This window comes from Haplochromis burtoni, unplaced genomic scaffold (genome assembly GCF_018398535.1).
Source record: "Haplochromis burtoni strain Fernald_Lab_line unplaced genomic scaffold, NCSU_Asbu1 Contig_215, whole genome shotgun sequence".
NCBI lineage: Eukaryota > Metazoa > Chordata > Actinopteri > Cichliformes > Cichlidae > Haplochromis > Haplochromis burtoni.
The window spans coordinates 509918-528605 of record NW_024582576.1 but is presented as its reverse complement, the minus strand read 5'-3'; the positions used below and the strand labels follow the sequence as shown (position 1 = coordinate 528605).

At 38.1% G+C, this 18688-nt stretch overlaps 1 protein-coding gene across 1 annotated transcript in view; it reads right to left on the bottom strand.

Moving 5' to 3' along the window:
• Positions 1-4330: 4330 nt before the first annotated feature.
• Positions 4331-18688, bottom strand: part of LOC102296727 (rho-related GTP-binding protein RhoQ) — a 25833-nt gene continuing 11475 nt past the window's right edge. The window contains exons 3-5 of the mRNA XM_005936850.2: positions 13082-13246; positions 9835-9930; positions 4331-7239 (exon numbers count right to left, since the gene is read on the bottom strand). Coding sequence (XP_005936912.1) covers positions 7078-7239; positions 9835-9930; positions 13082-13246 — 423 coding nt within the window. The 3' untranslated portion in view covers positions 4331-7077. The remainder of the gene's footprint in view (positions 7240-9834; positions 9931-13081; positions 13247-18688) is intronic.

Sequence of the window (18688 nt, the reverse complement as noted above, 5' to 3'; positions counted from 1 at the left end):
ACTGAGAGAATATAGTTAAATGCCATAATAAACTTTAATTTATTGCAGTAAGCTACTAAGCCATAACCGCTGACAGCTAATATTTGAGGCTGGGCAGTCACTGAGTACAGGAATAGATTTGGATATAGATCAGAGGTGATACCAAGTAGAGGTTTGGTGTTTGGGGACTCATGTTCTGTTTCTTTGTACAGTGATTAAGGGAAGCAGTTAAGGGTGATTTTGTGATGTCCGCAGATCGCATTTCGTGAAGTGGGACTTGATTAAAATGTCAAAAGAAATGATCGGCCCCCAGCAAAGTTACTGCATGTTTGACTAGAGTTGGGTGAATCTATTGTTTGGACCAGTGAAACTGATACAGTAAGCATCAGTTTATTTAACCATGTCAGATGTCACTTTGTCATCTCATTGTCTGTTCAGAGAGATACATATAATGCAGTGCTTTGTTAATGTAACTGTAACACATTTTATTGATCAAAGTTCAGGAGTTTTAGAAAATAAATAATGCATGTAATCATAATTAAACAAGCTCAGCGAAGAAATTCAAATTCAGCTCTGTCCTGAAAGCGTTGCATGGTTCTTTATATCCAGTGCTCGGGTATTAGTCATGCGGTGACAAAGGCAGGGTTGCCATCTTGTGGCAGCAGGATAGAAACAAAACAGTCCCTTTTCCCCAGATGTGCTGATTATATATGTAATGTATTTTTCAGACTTTTATAGTGCAATTTGCTGATCGGTTATCATTTTATGTAGGTCTCACACCAGTTTTCAGTGCTTTGCTGCAGCATTTCATATCAAACAGTAATGTCAGTTTAATTACAGCAAAATTACAATAAAGACTAGATTAATAGGTTCTACGTGTTGTGACAACTCATTATTAAACTCTTTTAATTATGTTTTATTCGTTTCACACAGCACTTCACCAAACCAAAGCCCTTTTTTCCTGGATAATGAGACATGAAGAAAATAGAGGAAGTCTTTTGCCATGAAGCCTTTTACTGTGTTGTTTATCTCTTTAAAGTGGACCTCAAACAATAATTGAATACAGATTAGGTACATTTCATGCTTGTAGAAATGGCACATATGGGGTGAGGAAGGTCGTAAAGGAAGAGTGAATATGTAATTGTTGAGAAAGGGCAACTCAACCATGCAGGGGAATAATGAAGCTCTGAGCTCTGTGGCTGTAAAGGGACCTCACCAGTCAGAGCAGCATTGTGTCTGTTAGTGCTGAGGGCCAGAGGGAAGACGGTGGAGGAAGGTGCATGGCAGGAGACTGGAGCTGGGAAAACTCCAGGCTCCCAAAGAGTCCTGCTACACACATAATGTGCTGTGTATCTGCATTTGAAAGTTCTAATCAGAATTCGGTGTTTTATCAGTTTTTCCTCTCTACATGACAATGAGAATAAGCTGACTTTCTGCATCGTGACAGTCAGCACTAATGGTGCAGACGACGCACGATCAAAAGTTATAAGTCTGTGACTAGCACATGTCAACACCAGCAGGTGAGGAGATCTATTTGTTAGAGACCAAAATCATACCCAAGTCTTGCTTCTGAAGGAGGAGAAAAAACACACACCGCTTTCACATTAATAGATGCAACATTTCCCTGAATGTAGCTTTACCCCAGGACTCTAACAGTATCCACACACCAGGTTGTGTTTTCTAGGCTTCTAGTTGTATAAATGTGTCCATGTGTGCTGAAGCAAATGAAATCATTTTTTTTAATTTGAAGGATGATTTGTTCTCCTTAATATATCAAATATGTCTTGGAATTGGTGACTCCAGTAGATGTGTCAAACTACTCAGATACACAGAAAATACACAAACAAGAGATGATATTTCCATATATGGTCATAGGAAATTAGAGCAGGAGGAGATGAGGTTTTGTTTTTTATCGCAGGATGTTAGAAAAACAAACATGCCTGTTTCCAGTTTATGTGAATCACTCATATGGGATGTGAGCAGACGTGCTTCAATTTAACAATGCATGCATTATTAGCATTAGAGCCTTTTATAAGGTTTTTTTTTTAGCTCCACATGACCGTACAATCCTCTGTCTGTTTGTGAGATTTTTAAAAAAGCTAAAAAAACAACAACAAAAAAAACTATAACTGACCTTAGTATCAGATTTTAACTACAAAAACTAGGTTTAGACATCCACATCTTATATTTTACATTTTGTAAGTGAATAAAATTCTTCATGTAAACTACAAAATAAAATTTTAAACATTCAACATCAGCGCATTATATGTCCCATCCATTTTCCTACCTGTTCTGTCAACTCTGTTTGCAGAGGTGCTGGAGCTGGTCAGCAGTGCTTCATGAATTTGAAGATGTTACGCAATAAATGACAACATCCATCCATTCTCCTCGGGGGGCCCATACATTCACACTTATGGAGAATTTAGAGTTTCCTGGAGAGAACCCATGCAAACACAGGGAGAACATGCAAAGTCCACACAGAAAGAACCGGGTTGATGGTGGAATTGAAATCTGGACTGTGGGGCAACAGCGCTCTCCAGTTTCATTGAATAACACATACCTGATTTTTTAACAGGTTTGGAGTACCTTTACAGTGGCGAACATTAAGACTCATTTGACTTCAATTCCTTATGAAGTACTGTGGTGATAATTGTTTCAGGTTTACAGTGTTTTTGTGGCAAACTACAATGTAAATGTTTAGCTAACAGTGCTAAAGTTCAGTTTTTAATGGAACCAGTGCTCCTGTAAATGTGTGGTATACAAGGATTTGACAAAAACGAAATCTCTATGTGTTTACAAAGCAAAGAAAATATTTTGTACAGTTATATTTGCTTTTTAAAAAATAAAGTAGGACTTTCAACATGTGATCTTTGTAGTTCATTTATTGTAACGTTTTCTAAAATACACTAGCAACAAGTTACTTTAAACTAAAATTAAAGAGCTCTTGTTATGTTGATAGAGTATAATATTATAATATTACTTTGCTTATTTAAGTACTGCACACTCAAAGTAATATAACTGTCCCCTGTTTAAATCTAACAATACTTTTTTTTATATATTATTAAATGAACTCATCTTTGCAGTGTACAAGGATGCTGTAATTCTGCCAGTAAAGGAAACCCTGTGGCTTTTTGGTCAACATGCATGAAAGTGATACCAAGCATTAATAAAGAGTCTTAACTTCTGAGATGAAATGCTCCTCGATATTATGGGTCACATAAAAGGTGATTTATCCCCTTCAGAGCTATAATATGGAGATCTACACAGTTCTACTTAACAGTTTTGTAAAAAAATAATTTCTTCAGTTGAAATCATGCTTTGGAAATTTTAAACTGCGTTAATGTGTACCGTCGAATTTTAGCCATATGTGCACAATAATGAGAGACATGCAAATAACTTAGACTGTAAAAAAGTGCTATGTTCGATTTCAGAGTGTTAAAAAAGAATTTCAGCCATATGTGCCTGAACTTTGTTTTTTCAATATAAAATAGTTTATATCACAGTGAAGGAACTCGTACAAAAATGAATGGAAATGTGTTGTTTGAAGTTTGCATGAATAAATTATTGAACATTGATTTTTTAGCAGCATCATAAATGTTTATGAGTTAAATATGTTCCACTATGAGGTACTGTCATATACTGATACATCCAGTGATACTGTAACTTTCCACACCAAATAAACAGAGCAAAATTTTAAACTGTGTATGTAAAGTGAAGTTAATTGTTCCACAGAGAGGAACATATAGACTGCACCCAGTGAGTGGCGCTCCTGCCCAAGAGATAAATCAATTCATCTTATAATCTCAAAAATAGATTTAAACATAAACAGATTCATTTCCTTTTTTAAGTTTCAAAATAAAAGATGCAAACTTTTTTGTGTATTTGTCACGCTTACACGTTTCAGATCAGCAAACTTATTTGAATATAATATAAAGAGCATAAATACCAATTGCAGTTTTAAAATCATAATTTAATTAAGAGAAACTGGACTAAACTTTCCAAACAAAATATGTGATCAATCGGAGATAACTCCTGATTTAACAAGAGTTAAAACTTTAACAAGAGTAAAACTTGTACTCAGGTTACCTTTCTCTAATATTAAAGTCTGTTTGATGATCTCATATGTGTGACAGTGTGACAGTTATGCAAATATAAGAAATCAGGAAGTGGGCAAATACGTTTTCACAGCACTGTAAATCTTTAATGCATTAATGCTGTGTGTGTTTTTTAATATCTATTTCTCCTGACCTTCTTATCTAACCTGTTATGAACATAAGCATAGCAAAGGTTTATTCCACAAATGCATCCCACATCACATCTGGCCCACACCAAGTTAAATCCCCAAGCTGACTTTTTAAGACAGTAAACACATTTATTGAGAAGAAAGAAGCATCAACGGGAGAATGCATCGGTGGCTGTGGCACTTATAGGTCCTGGATCCTGAGGGTGGACCTTCACACAACATAAGCAAGCAAAACTGTCCAGTAGATAGAAGGCTTGTTCACCCTGCAGTCGTCTCTGCTGCTCAAAAAGACAGTTACAACAACGCAGGCTGGGACAGAGAGGAGGAGCACCTTTTACATTAAAGCTTTAATCAAACATTGTATCTGACTCTGAACAGAAAGTTAACAGCAAGTTGGCACCTTTGATTAAAATCTTTTTTTTTTTTCCTTTTTAAAGATTTTAAAAAGCTAATAACAAATGCATAAAAACAAGAAGCACTGGCATTTTTATGTCTGTCTTGCAAGAAAAGTTCAGTCCCGACCTCCAGTTGTTACATACCTATAAACATATTGGCTGGAGACCTTTGTTGCATACACTTTGTTTTGTGGAGGGGAATGGGTGGAGTAATTGCTCTAGATCCTAAAGTTTAATTATTATCTCCAATTCTATTTAAATTGTAATGCAATTCACAGGTTACAGATTCTTTACGAGATCGCTTAAATGACAGGGATAGTCCATGGGTGCTGGTCAAAAATTCCTTAAATCTCTTCTGGCTTTCATTTCAGGACCTTATTGCCTAAAACACTATTTTTTTGATTCAGACTTTTTGAAAGACTTTTTGTCTCCTGCACATGGGTTGTTTCAACTATTCATATATCTAGCTAAGTCGCTAATGGCTAGTTTCAAACTGGTGATTTGCCGAACTAAGTTGCACCATTTAACATTAAAAAAAAAATCATCTAAGCTTGAAAAGGCTTTAGTCATTTGGGTTGAAATGGTTGTGATACGATCTGAAGAATATCACATAACTTTATCAAAAATGCCCAAAACAACAGTTTCAGAAGGCTAAGTAGTTGCTACATTAAAACAAGCACCAATCGGTGATTATGCTGATCTAATTTACAATATGTTTGACATTTAATGCTATTGGCATAACATTTTGTAACTTGGAAATTATTTTAAAGTGTAAGAGATAATTTTCCTCAGCTTATAAATAGCTTAATAAACATTATTTTGAAATATGGTCAAATATGTCAGCTATGAAGCTAACATTAGCCTTTTCAGCTAGCTGACATATCTTACATTATTTTGCAGCTACTAGGCCATTAGGTGGAAATATTTAGTGACAACAAATGTCCTTGTATGCAACTACTTTTTGTGGTGCAACTTGATGTAGTAATGAACACATCTCCAAAATGTAACGACCTAACTTATAAGTATGATTAGCAACAGCTTACTAACTAACAGCTGTTGCAGCTAGTTCTTCAACCCTTCATACCACTTCAGAAGTTTGGATCAGTTGTGCACTTCCTAAAGAATTGAAATTCGGGACGTTCAAGGAAACATCCCAACCACTTTTTGTCGACTTGATAAACTCTGAAGATGGTGTGCTACGCTCATACTTGTGCCCGATAGAGCAATGTGCATCTTCTGTGGTTCAGTCGGTCTATTCTGGGATGGGGTCAGTTTCTGAAAGCAGAGAAATGTGCTTGGCTTTGCTAGGAAACAAAGTGTCACCATCTGTGCTTCATGTTGTGCAATAGATGTACAGCATTGGGTCATCTCAGCTATCGGACTTCAATAAAAGCGTGTGCATTGGAGTCTTTGGACGTTGATATGAATCAGAGTTTCATTTCTGAAATGAGATCCCTCGTCTCTTTTTCTCTTTGTAGAACTTCCTTAAATGTCGATTAAAGAATTATTGCAGAATAACAGAAAATAAAGGAAATACATTTATAAGCTCATAAAGTGTTATTTGCACAGATTGACTTTTCATAAACTCTGGATTATATAGATTTCAAAAATGGATAATAAACCTCCTCAGTCTCTGATTAAGACATCAGACTCCCAACTTAACTTTCCGAATGTTTTGGCATGCCACGCTATAGAACATTTTTTCCCATTTTCCATAAGGCAAAAAACAAGACTTTCAAACTTTAAGATCACTCAGTCCTAGATCCAAAATCTGACATCCGAACTGCGTTTGTCCCAACACAATCTTGTGTGGTTTTTCATTAGCAGGTTCTCAAACGACAAATAATTGGAGACAGACTTTTTTTTGGGCCAAAGATCTTTTTGGAAGAAGTTTTAAACAAAAAGAACTGGGCCCTTATGTCCAGAAAAGTATCCTGGACACCGTCACAGTGTCACTAAAGCCAGCCTCTCTTTCAATAGCTCATTATTTCTGGTCTTTTCTCTTGCACATCTGATCTTGTATTTAGAAATATACTAATCAATAATCTACCTCCCATAAACAGAAATGACATGAGCTCTTTAAAATGTAGCATTAGTCATTCAATGTCATTTTGTGTTTTGTTTTTGTTTTTTTGTCCATACATGACAGCATACAACAACACTATACAGAAAAATGATTAAAAATGGTTATAAAAGAATGTACTTCTGAGGCAAAAGTCTTTTAAAAGAAGAGACTGACTTGGGCTTTGTGCTCCTTTGGTAGTAAACTGCAACCCTAACCCCAGTGCTGGACAGCAAGAAAGAGTTATGGCCATCAAAGAGCTCCAAAGTGGCTCTCGTTTTGTCCTTTCAGTCCTCTCTTTTGTCTCAGCTGCTGTCTGTGCATTTTTCTGCCCGTCTTTTGTTCTCAGTTCAGGTTTGGTTTGTGGTTGATTGCTGAATGATCTCTGAGTATATGTATCACGTAATCAGACAGCAGTTAATGCAGCGAGGCCCCAGTCTCCTTTTCAGAGCCCCCTTCTTTCTCTTGGGGGTCAGGATGGCGATGATGGCCTCGTCAAACACCGTCTTCAGGCCCTTCTGGGTCAGTGCTGAACATTCCACATAGCAACATGCACCAATCTAAAGAGAACAGAGGGATCGTCAGTCACAGCAACGCAACGTTCAAACGGCACTGACATTAAAATAGTTTGGAAAATGTTCACTTTCTTGTAGATTGGTAGATATGCCAAACTGTAGCACTATCAAAGAGTTAAATACCCAAAGGCACAAAGACGTCACTTGCACAAAACATCAGGAAAAAGTTGATGAATCTGAACTTTACCAATTTAGTCTGCCAGTGTCAACGAACATGCCAACTTTTCACCCTTATGGGCTTCATCCAAGAAAAAAAAAATGGAGGTCCGGTCATTGACATAGAGCTATCTGGCAAGTGATTGGCTTAAAGATCAGAAGAAAATTAAATTCCTGATCTCAAATACATCTATGTAGCATATAACTTATCTCCATTTTCTCTCGTGCTTCTTGGTAAAGTTGACATGTTTGTTATTTAACAGCTTTTTTCTATGGTTTATATGCAAGTGCCACCTTTGTACCTTTGGATATTAAGCAGTCCTAAAGTATGAACTGTAAGATGGATGTAACTGGAAAACAGAGAAGCACAGTTTTCACCATTTTTTAAAGATTTATATTTTCTTTAGAGCTATAAAAGTGTCTAAGAGTATCTGTTTACCAGTCTGGGTTTTAGGATCACCTCTGCCACAATGCTATGACACCCATCCATTAAAAAGGAAATGTAATAAGAGTGGAAGAGGCTCAGCAGCAGCTCTGCTAGCTAGAAACACTGAATGCTATAATTGTATCAGGCTAGCAGTGTAATCATATATTATTTGCTTTGGCTATGGTTGATATTAGTGGGTAACTTTAGAAGCTAATGGCAAGTGAGCAAGGCCAGTACAGGAATGTTTATGGAGGCCGCTCAAGTATAGAAAACAGCCCGATGAATGTTCACATAACTGAATAAATAAGTTAGCCCTTTAAAGCCAGAAACATTTATTATTTCATGTCCAATATAAAAAAAGGCCCTTCAAACACCTGATTTGTGTAAAAAAATTGCTTTTTCAGTAGGATAGCCAACATATACTTGATGCCTTTAGCTTTCATTAAAGCATTTTTAATTAAAAAATAATAATAATAATAATTATGAATTATAATAATAATAATAATAATAATAATAATATATATAATTATATAATAATAATAATAATAATAATAATAATAATAATATATAATATATAATAATAATAATAATAAGATATATATATATATATATATATATATATATAAACATCTTATAGATAAAAAAACACTTTTATTTCTTTTGTCGAGTCACTCCTTTGTACTGTCCAAAGGAATCACAGTAACCTCAAACATTTTCACTATCATGATTTTTCAGCTTTTCTTCTAAAATGTTGACTTTGATCTTCACCAAAAATGCCTGTTTTTACTGTGGCCAAACAAATTTATCTTTGATCTGACCGTCCAGAGCACGGTTATTTTAGAAGGCCTGAACTCTGCAACGGCCAACGGTAGCTTTGCTTTAAAGCTCTTTTTGAACAGCAAATACCATTAGTGGCACTGCTCCCAGGTGAAATCTGTCTGCAGTGTAGAACTGTGAAGGCACATGACGTGTTAACAAAGGAGCTGCAAGAGTTCCCTTTATATCTTCTGATGGAATTTTTAGATCATCAGACTGGTTTTTATATCAAAATATCTGTTACTGACTTGAATGTAACAGGGCAGCCAGTCATGAAATCCACACTACTTTTCCTTACAATGGGATGATTTTTTTCCTTCTTTTCTTTCTGAACTGTTTGGAGCTCCTTTAAGTAAGACTTACAGACTTTGCTTCTGAAGGCCTCAAAATGTTCTTTAGATGTTGGCATGATGGGATCCCAAACAGCAAAGCAAGCAATAGACCTTTATTTATACAGGAAAAGCTGCAATCTATCACTCCCTCAAAGTGTTTTGCATCAATTGTTGGACTAGGATGTATTTTTACTATGTACTTTTTCAATTAGAATCACTTTTGCTTCTTCATATATGGGAAATAGTTATTTTTCACATGACTGGATAAACTATTTCTTAAAAATATTTGAAATTTACCCTTTAAAAAAAAAAAAAAAAATTCTAATCTTGAGTTGGATTATGGAAGATGGGTTACCTACAACAGCAACTATAGGAAACAATACCCAAGGTAAAATGCTGCTCACTTTGAGGAAAAGGGGTCTAATTTGACCCGACATGTTCTTCCAAGTTTCCTTGAGGCCTCAGAAAACTTCATGACTCCATGAGATGAGAATCGCATTGAAATCTTACATTGCCAAAACGGCACGAATATAGACTTTAAAATGAATCTAGGCAGTAATGTTTTGAAAGACTGAGCCTTATTCATGCTCTGACAGGAGTGATTAATCACAGATCGCCTTTGGTATCTATGGTGCAGAGTCTCGAACTCTGCTGGACATCTGTGTTGGTTCGGAATGTATTCCCGGATTCATTGTAACTCAAAGAATGCGCAAAGGTCTTGATTCCAAGAATTTGTAAAGAGACATTCCTAGGTCAAATCAACACACAGGAATCTAACTGGACTGGGCAGCTCAATTCTGCAACAGCGAAAGTGAAAATAGAAGCTTCCCTTTAGTTCGGCATACAAACCTCCTTTGCCAGTTTCTGTCCTTGCTCGGTGGCAATGGGCTTCTCCTTCATGTCATTTAGTTTGGCAATGGTTTTGGGGTCATCACGGAGATCAATCTGAAAAAGATACGCTTCTTTTAGCTGAGTCAACATTAGTATTGCTGTTATGATATAGATTTTATTAATAGCTCAGGGATTTCATCATTGCATCTATACATAGGAATGAGCTGTAACTGACAGCGCGAGCTCTCATTTTGTAACACAGCCATGTTGGCCCACACTTCCTGCTCTTGTGCAAAGCAATTTCCCAGACAACCACAAGTTTCTTCACTCTGCTTTTATTCACTGGAACGCTCTCCACCTACAGCCCGTCCATATCTCAGTAATAACCTGTTACAATCAACGAATCCAACTGCTAAAGCTAACAGGAAGTGGCCTTCATTAACCCATTTCTTGATTGGGGAGATTTGCGGCAGCGTGCACATATCAGCATCCAGCCAGTGGAGCGGCGAGTGAGTTATAGCAGGAACTGATAACAGCGCAGTAAACATCAACTGCCCTCAGTTTTAAGCAAGCGCGATATTGGCCGTGACTTTTAAGGTTTAAGAAATAAGCTAATGCTCTGGATTAATGTTGTGTCATAAGAATCAGTAAACTGTTAATTGCTTCTTTAACAGATTTAAACCTCACATTTAACACGGGGACATAAAACGCCTAAAGCGATATGTGACAAATCAGCCTGAGATCGTTGGTCAGGTTTGTACTGGCCGTTCCATATTTTTGCTGTTATTTAATAAATAATTTCTTCTGTTCTTTGGCTCATCTTCACAGCTCCCCGACTACATGAGTGGCTGGGCTTAAAGCTGCACTAATTAGTACTTTTATAGTGACAGTGGCTGAAAAACATAATTGTGGAATTTGAAAATGGTCTCTTCCAGACTCGGATCTACATCTGCCCTCAGCATTACTGATCACTTTAGCATCTTTCAGCTCGGTGTTTTGGTTTTACAGACCAAAGCTTTAATGTTTCAGTCAACAACTTTACCAACTTCATTACTTCCAACTTGTAATACACTGCAAAAAGCACGGTTCCCAAGTTAAACTTCTCTCAACTTTGAAGCAAACGATTGAAGCGACTACCAATCAGAGTGAAGGATACAGTTAATTGATATATGACAGGATGGTAAGCAAATTAGAGGGTTAATACATACATTTTACATCAACCTTATGCATTGATAATATATTTCATGAGTTAATCACCAAACTAATACACTGCATGACTCATGATGTAATCACAACACCAGTGCAAAGCAGAAAAAACAAAGTCTGGATGGTGTTTATACTGAAATAGGCTAATTTCTAAGTTGAAGAAAACAGTGTAAGAAAAAGAAAATACATTGTTCTTTATCACTTTTCAACTTTCTTGGTAAATGGTAGGTTACACCACTTTTTTATCCCCCATATAACTAAATAACTGCACGAATCAGAGAAACACAAATAAATCTAGAGTCAGCTGTGGAGTACTACAGTATTAGCCAGACAGCTAATATCTAATTCCTCCATGCTACCATCTACTGTCTATTTCAGCACCTGTACTTTTAGATATGCGCCTACTCTTAGTTGTGTCTTAGTCCTCTTTAATGGGCAGCTGCGATGTTTTGTCATGTTCCCACCGTTCTCAAAGAAACCTTGCCTAAGTAATATTAGGGCTGCAATTAAAGATCACATTTAACATGGATGAAGGTGCTTCATGTTTTCCCAGTTGATCAGTTATCATCATTTGTCTTTTTTATGTGTAATCTAATACAATATTTTGTTTATAGTCATTTATAAAGAAATAGGTTTGATATTATGGTGTTTGGTGTGAAAAAAAAAATAGCTTAGCGGAGGAGAATGGATAGATGGATTATGCTAGGTGCTGATTTATTTGATGAAAATCTAGCTGTTAATAAAATAATTGCTTCAACTTTTAATACCACTGCAAAGTTCTGCTGTCTTCTGAATGTGAAATTTTCCTTTATTTCTCATACGTCAGCTCCTCAGCTGAGCTCTTATTACAACAGCAGAGATGTCAATCAGATGCTTTTAGAAAAGAGACACGAGGGTTATGTGAAGTACAGCAGCTCAGTGTGTGAATGTAAACACAGACAAAGGAGGCGGATTATGAGACAGAAGCACAGCAGGAGGATTACTTGACAGCTACAGACGGAGAAATGGAGAGATTGCTTTGTCACTGTAGCTAACTGCAAGGTTGCAACTAGCATGCTAACAAAGCTTTCTGGTAAAATTTACAAAACTGTGTCCCAGTTTTTTCATTTTTTGTTGTGTGTTTGGGGTTTTTTTTTACTGTTTTTATATTCCATATTATATATATTCATGTTAGAGTAACCAGCATGTTTGTTAATGTACAGCAGCACTTGCTATTGGCATTTGTGCTAACGCTAAAATTATGTAATCTCGCTTGTGCTAATCATCCTTATGTTAGCGACTGAGAATCATTCCTTTATGTAAGATAACATTAGACTTGACTTACACTTGCTCACATAACCTTATAAAAACAAAACCTAAAAAAAATAAATACATCCAGGAATATAAATTTACTTATAATAAGTAAATTTTTAATTGAAATAATATTTATTAGTGAATTAATGACGGCAGGCATTTTTTCACTGATCTTATGCCCCTTTCCCTGATTGTAAGTGCATCTTCTCACACACACAAACAAACAAACACACTCACACATACATTGTGGGTAGAGTGGAACTGACAGGATACAAGTGAAGTGAAATAATGTTAATCAGGCCGTTGACAGCACATAATGTTACCATAAGAGCAGTAAAATAAGTCTTTCGCCAAGCTTAATAAGAATGAGAGCGAGAAGCCGGCAGCGACACCACTGTCACCAATAAAGCAAAAAACTATAACAAAGCTGTGAAGGAAAGCGTAGTTGCACCACCTCCATGTATGTATATAAAGTGGACTTCCATGTTGTCACTGTTGTACTTGGTCTAGCTTTCTGAGTCAGGATCAGACTGATACTGGATGAAAATGATCAAAGTTTGTTCAAATATGTCTAAGTAACTGAGTTTATTTTTCATTCCTTTTCATCTCTATCTGAAAACATCAGGTATGAGCTCAACAGTGTATTCTTCTCTGGTAACCTCATTTCATTCCAGCGTGTCAGAAATGACAAATGCAGGTACATCCACCACATATGCGCAAAGCAGCTGAGAATGGGAAGCGTCTGTTACGTGTTTCCAGAACCAACCTGCGTGCCGATGAGCAAGTAAGGGACACTGGGAGCGTACTCCTGCAACTCGGGCACCCATTCTTCACGCACATTCTGGAAGCTGGCGGGGTTGACCACAGAGAAGCAGATGAGGAAGACATCGGTCATCGGGTAGGACAACGGCCTCAGGCGGTCGTAGTCCTCCTGGGAGAAGACAGAGCAGCACCAGTTAACAATCAGAAGATATGATTCACTTCTGTTCCTCACATCTGAGAAACTCTTACTCATCGATTATTAAAGGATTATGAGATGAGCTCAGAATGATGACCAGAGAGCTACACAGTGCCAAAGTGGCTCCTGAGCCGTGTTATGTGCACTAGGGTCCGAGTTAAAACAAGAAAAGAATGCCAAGAAGATGACGTTAATGTGAGAGTTCCCTTTCTGACAGACAATCAGTTATTATATCACATTTGCAGTCCTCTAATGCGAGCTGAGCACAAGGCATCACCACAAGATGCTGAGAACCAGACACACTGCCATCTCCGATATCTGTGTGGTGTAAATGACCAATTCACCAATGCAACACTGCCCTTTGTGAGCCAGATCAGGCGCTCCCTTGTCCTCGCCAAAGATGAAGTCTTTTCGACATAGTGTCTGAGTTGCGCTCATATAAATATTCATGACCTATCTCACGTCTACTGATGGCACGTTTTTCCTGCCGCTGGTTAGAGACATGGGGAATCAATGGATCTCCCGTAAGGAGATATGACTCAACCAGACCAACTTGACTGAGTGAATCAGTCTCAGTTCTGTCACTTTTATTGTCTGCGACACTGAATTCAAGAAGATTGAATACAACGTCCGACCAAGATGCTGCAAAAGGACAACCGAACACTGGAATTAAACTCTTTCATCTTGATGCCTTCAGCGAGTTCAATTCTTTGCCAAAGCAGACAGCACAGTGTGCTATCACCAAATCGCCTATAACTCAATTACAAACCGCTGGGAATGGCTTTGCAAATGAGCAGAATGACAGAAAACTCCTCAAACAGCAGTACATCAGCCAGGCAGAGGCGTCCTCCTTTTTTGTCACCCGGGTAATGGATTTAAGATATACAGACTTTATATTGAATTGGAGCAGATGATAAAATAAGCATACAAATCTTCAAGCCCTGTGCTCATGTTGTGCATTAGTCAACAATGCCTCACTGGAATAGGTGAAGTGGATATAATTCAATACTTTACGAGTATTTCATCCTCTTACTTCCAAATGAGTGCGATATTTCACAGATGGGGCTCATGCAGGGATTTCAAACAACTCTTAGAGGCTTTTTTTTCTTAAGCTATGTTCACACAGGTACCGCAACCCTGAACTTTTCTCTGCAATACCAGATAAAAATACACGTAAAGCTAATCGGATTGGAGATTGCTGCTCACCTGTGACTTCCCAAGCACAAAGCGTGTGGGATTCTTGGATTGCATCAATGTGCGATTAACAGATTAACCACTGGCATCATGCACGCTGCCTCACGCAGGTTCTATTCAGGCTTCTCCATTAACCAAAACACATAGAACATTTCCAGTAGTGACAAAACATTAAAGCAGAGCGCTTCTTGCCGTGTGCCACATCTGAAAAAAAGACATCTATAAATGTGGTAAACACTCCGACCTGATTTTCAAGATGTCCTTATTTCATGCGTAACAAATTGCCTCAGAGTGCTCGGGGGAGTTGAGTTTTGTTACACTGGCTGGTTGAGTGTTTTGACAGCACAATAAGTTAAGTACATTTCCTGTGTCATCTTACCTGACACTAGCTGAACCTCCGCACCCGATAAAACCATTTGAGTGCAAACTATCCGGTGCTTGTAGCAAACCTGAGAGCAAAATTAATAAGAATAATCTTTAAACCTTGTGCACAACACATGTTATACAGTTTAGGCAAAGGTGAAACACGAGCATGACTAAAATGATCTGATGGAAAGTTTCTCAGCGGTCAGATTTTGCAATTATTTGCACACTGTCAGCTATAGCATGTTACACATGAAGTCCAGGTATATAATTTCTTAAGCGATATTTCCAGTGGTTGACAAAAATAAATTTAAAGCCTATTACCAGGATTATCTAAGAATAAACTGTCTCCAACAGACATGTTATTTCACAAGTAAGAAGGAAAAACCATCATACCCAGCAACTAATGAGAAAATGCCGGTGAGCTGTATTATCAGTGTTTCATAAGCTTTACCTAAAATAAGAAATGACATCGGGATATTCCTGTGTCTGCTGCCTCAGTTTTGACCGGATTTAAAAAAAATACTCTGAGAACATCGACCTCAAAGTGCATTACTAACCTGCACTACACACATTTAGTGCATATCAAGGTGTAGAACTCATTCTGGGCACTGCTACAACACTGAGATGTGGCAATATTGAATTGTTTAACCTTCATGTTCAGCGTCATTATGATTAAGGATCATGACTTGTCATGTATTTCATTCTTTGGGTTAGCCAACATTTAATAAACCTGTCAGGTCATGCCTATCCATTAATAATGACTCATTTGATACAAAAATAGTAATAAAAAATGAAAAAAATCTGATGTTTGGTGTGAGCAGCTTTGGTCTTTAAAACAGTACCCGTTGTTCCCTGCACACCAACTCATAGCTTGCAGGTAGATTGGACTGTTTTAGATCTTTAAGTATTTTTTGGTTCTTCGTGTAATCCAAGATTACACCTGGTTTTTCTGGGCCTAGAAGCGACTTTATTTGAATTAACGGGAGCAGTGTTATCAGGTAACAATTCAGATATTGTTAAGAATGGCACATCCATAGACTAGTGCATCCTGGATGAGCTGATAGTGACATTAACTTGCTCTTACAGCCTTCGAGGTCACATCTGATTTTAAAAGGGTTATTTCTTTAAAAGTGATGGAAAGAGAAATTTGCCAAATGTTTTAAAATACATGACTTAATATAATGTTTTACATACAAAACATAGGATGTTCACAAGTGTCCCCCCTCCAGACTCGTCTCATACCTTGGCGAGCACGTCTGGGTCACTGCTACCAACTTTCAACCATGTCAAACTCACGAATCCGCTCTTTCTAACAGTACGTGTTTCGATTATTACCCGTAGAGGGTTGCAGAATTAAAGCACTTTGAATTAGTCTTTTAAATACACGTATTTAACGGGCGAGGCAATTGTTTGAAGTGCAACTGCATTAACGGCGAGGAGTCCGTTGATCAGGCGCTTGATTATCAATACGATTGCTTAAGTAATACAAGAGAGAAGCAAATTCTACCCGCCCAGCAAAGACACTGAAAAATGTTGAAGGTGACTTTGCCAAATAATATTGATTAAAAACTGAAAGCATCTTATCAGGTTAGTGAAGAGACGTCGAGAAAAAGATGCCTTTTTGTGTAATTTTTAATGGCATAAAGAGATTTTTGATACTCTGTCGGCTGTGGATGTTCTGTTCACAGAGGCATAGGCACCTGCATTTCTGTAATAGCATCTAAATATGATCTAGATATCTGGTTGAAATTCACATTTTTACTTTTGGTGGTGGTGCTGGGGACATTGTCCACCTCCATTAGATCCTACACTATGTCCATTTAGATTATTTATTTCCTTTGCCTTTATTTCCTATAACCTTTGTCTGCACAAATGAATCCGATTTCCCCACAAGCTGCAGACGCAGTGGAAGCCGCTCAGCAGTTTACTGTAAACAGGCCCGAAGCTTGTTTGATACCCATCTCTGTACAGTTTCCTCAGCGCACGACAAACACAGCAGCCATTCAGAGTCTTCACAGTGTATCGTCCAACACGTCTCCAGCGCTCAATCCCGGATTTAATGAACAGAACTGTTTACACCATCGCTGCCGTGAAGGTGCTCTGGATAAAAGTTTCCATTAAAAATATGTCCCACATTTTTATTAGTTCAGTCCAGCAGTTCATGAGCGCATCGCAGACGCTGCACAACGATCTGTCCAAGTTAGCTGGGAGTGTACCGTAAATATTATGATCAGCGGGAAAGGAATGATGGAGGGGAAAAAAAGGGGGAACAGGAGCAGCTTGTGCATGTGTACATTAAACTCCATCAGCGCCTGTCTATACATGCCCATACACTTCCATCAGGGCCAGACTCAGCGCCTTCAATGAGCCACTGTGAGCGCTCGGCTGTGTGACTGCGCTCTGTTGACTCAGTGACATATGAGTGCTATATCAGTGAGTCATTCCCTCCTCCTCTCCATCTCCACAACTCTCTCTCTCTTCTATCTTTCTCCCTTTCTACTTCCATCGCCTCCTCGGGGCTCTATAAACCGCCTATATCAACAGCGTCAGAGACGCTCGCTCTAACATGGCTGCCGGGTGGGAAAGCAAGCCCAGGCAGAGACGCTTCTGATCACAAAGTTCCGACTCCGATCTGCCAAGCTGCACATTTCAAAATACTTTATTTCACCTCGGGAGTAAAAGAAAACAGCAAAAAAAAAAAAAAAAGGGAGGGGGTGGTGCCTTTTTCTACTCCCACTAATGGCGATTAATGATCATTAATCACGGACTGAAGCTCTAATGCACTCTGTCCATTCATGTCTGTACAGTGAGAGCATCCTGCCATAGTTCATTCAAAAAGTTGGCTGTTCAGCGTTTCTATTTATAGATGTTAATGACAGCAGTGAATAGACAACAAAGAAAGAAAGAACAAAGATTTTATGAACTCTAATATATAAAACTGACAGTCCAAATGTATATCAATTCTTTACCACAGGATGCAGTGTGTTTTGATAATGGAGCATTTTGGTAAAGGCCTTAAGGGATAATCCACTAATCCAAGCGCTTACTCACTCAAATGAATGAACAAATTTGGAGAAGGAACCAAAGGGAAAACCAATGACTTTCTCTATAAATATGAGTTTACTCATCTTAGCATTACTCAGCTAGTAAAAACAGTTTGTATGATTTCCTCGTACGTTAATATCAAGCTTTGTCAAGACCCCGATGATGTCACAGGAGGTCACCTCAGGTCCTACACTCGATCCTGCTCTGTGTCGTTTGGCTTTGATTTTGAGTCTTTTAGTTCCTGCTGCAAAAAGCAAAGAAAGGAAACAAATTCTCCGGAGGACTAAACGCACGTGAATCCACAGCTGCGAAAATTCACAAACAACCTTTTCGCAATCATTTTCTTAAACTACAGGCCCCAGCTGTTTAATTCAAGAGTAACAGCATGTCCTCAATTTGCAGTAGGAGCAAGCATGCTCATGGCAACGTGCCTGAGTCAAACGCTGGTCAGGTATTCTGGGAGTTGGAAAAATTTGCATGGCGGGAAGGGAAAGCGTTACAACATAACAGTGGATTCCTACACTAAACACTGTGCCAGCGCCTGTATACGCGAAAATAACTGACTCCATCCATATTACCACTAACTGCAAAGTTGTTTTTCATGTTATTTTGACTGGGACCCATAATTACACCAGACACCTACCCAAATATGTGGTCCCCCACCTCTCCCCCCTCCATAGAGCCATCACCACCTTCTATCTGTTCACCTGCAACACCCCCCTCCTCACCCCACACAAAAGAGGATTTCACACCACCTCCTCCGACCACAACTCTTCATATTCATGAAGCAGATGTGAGGAAGCAGTTTAG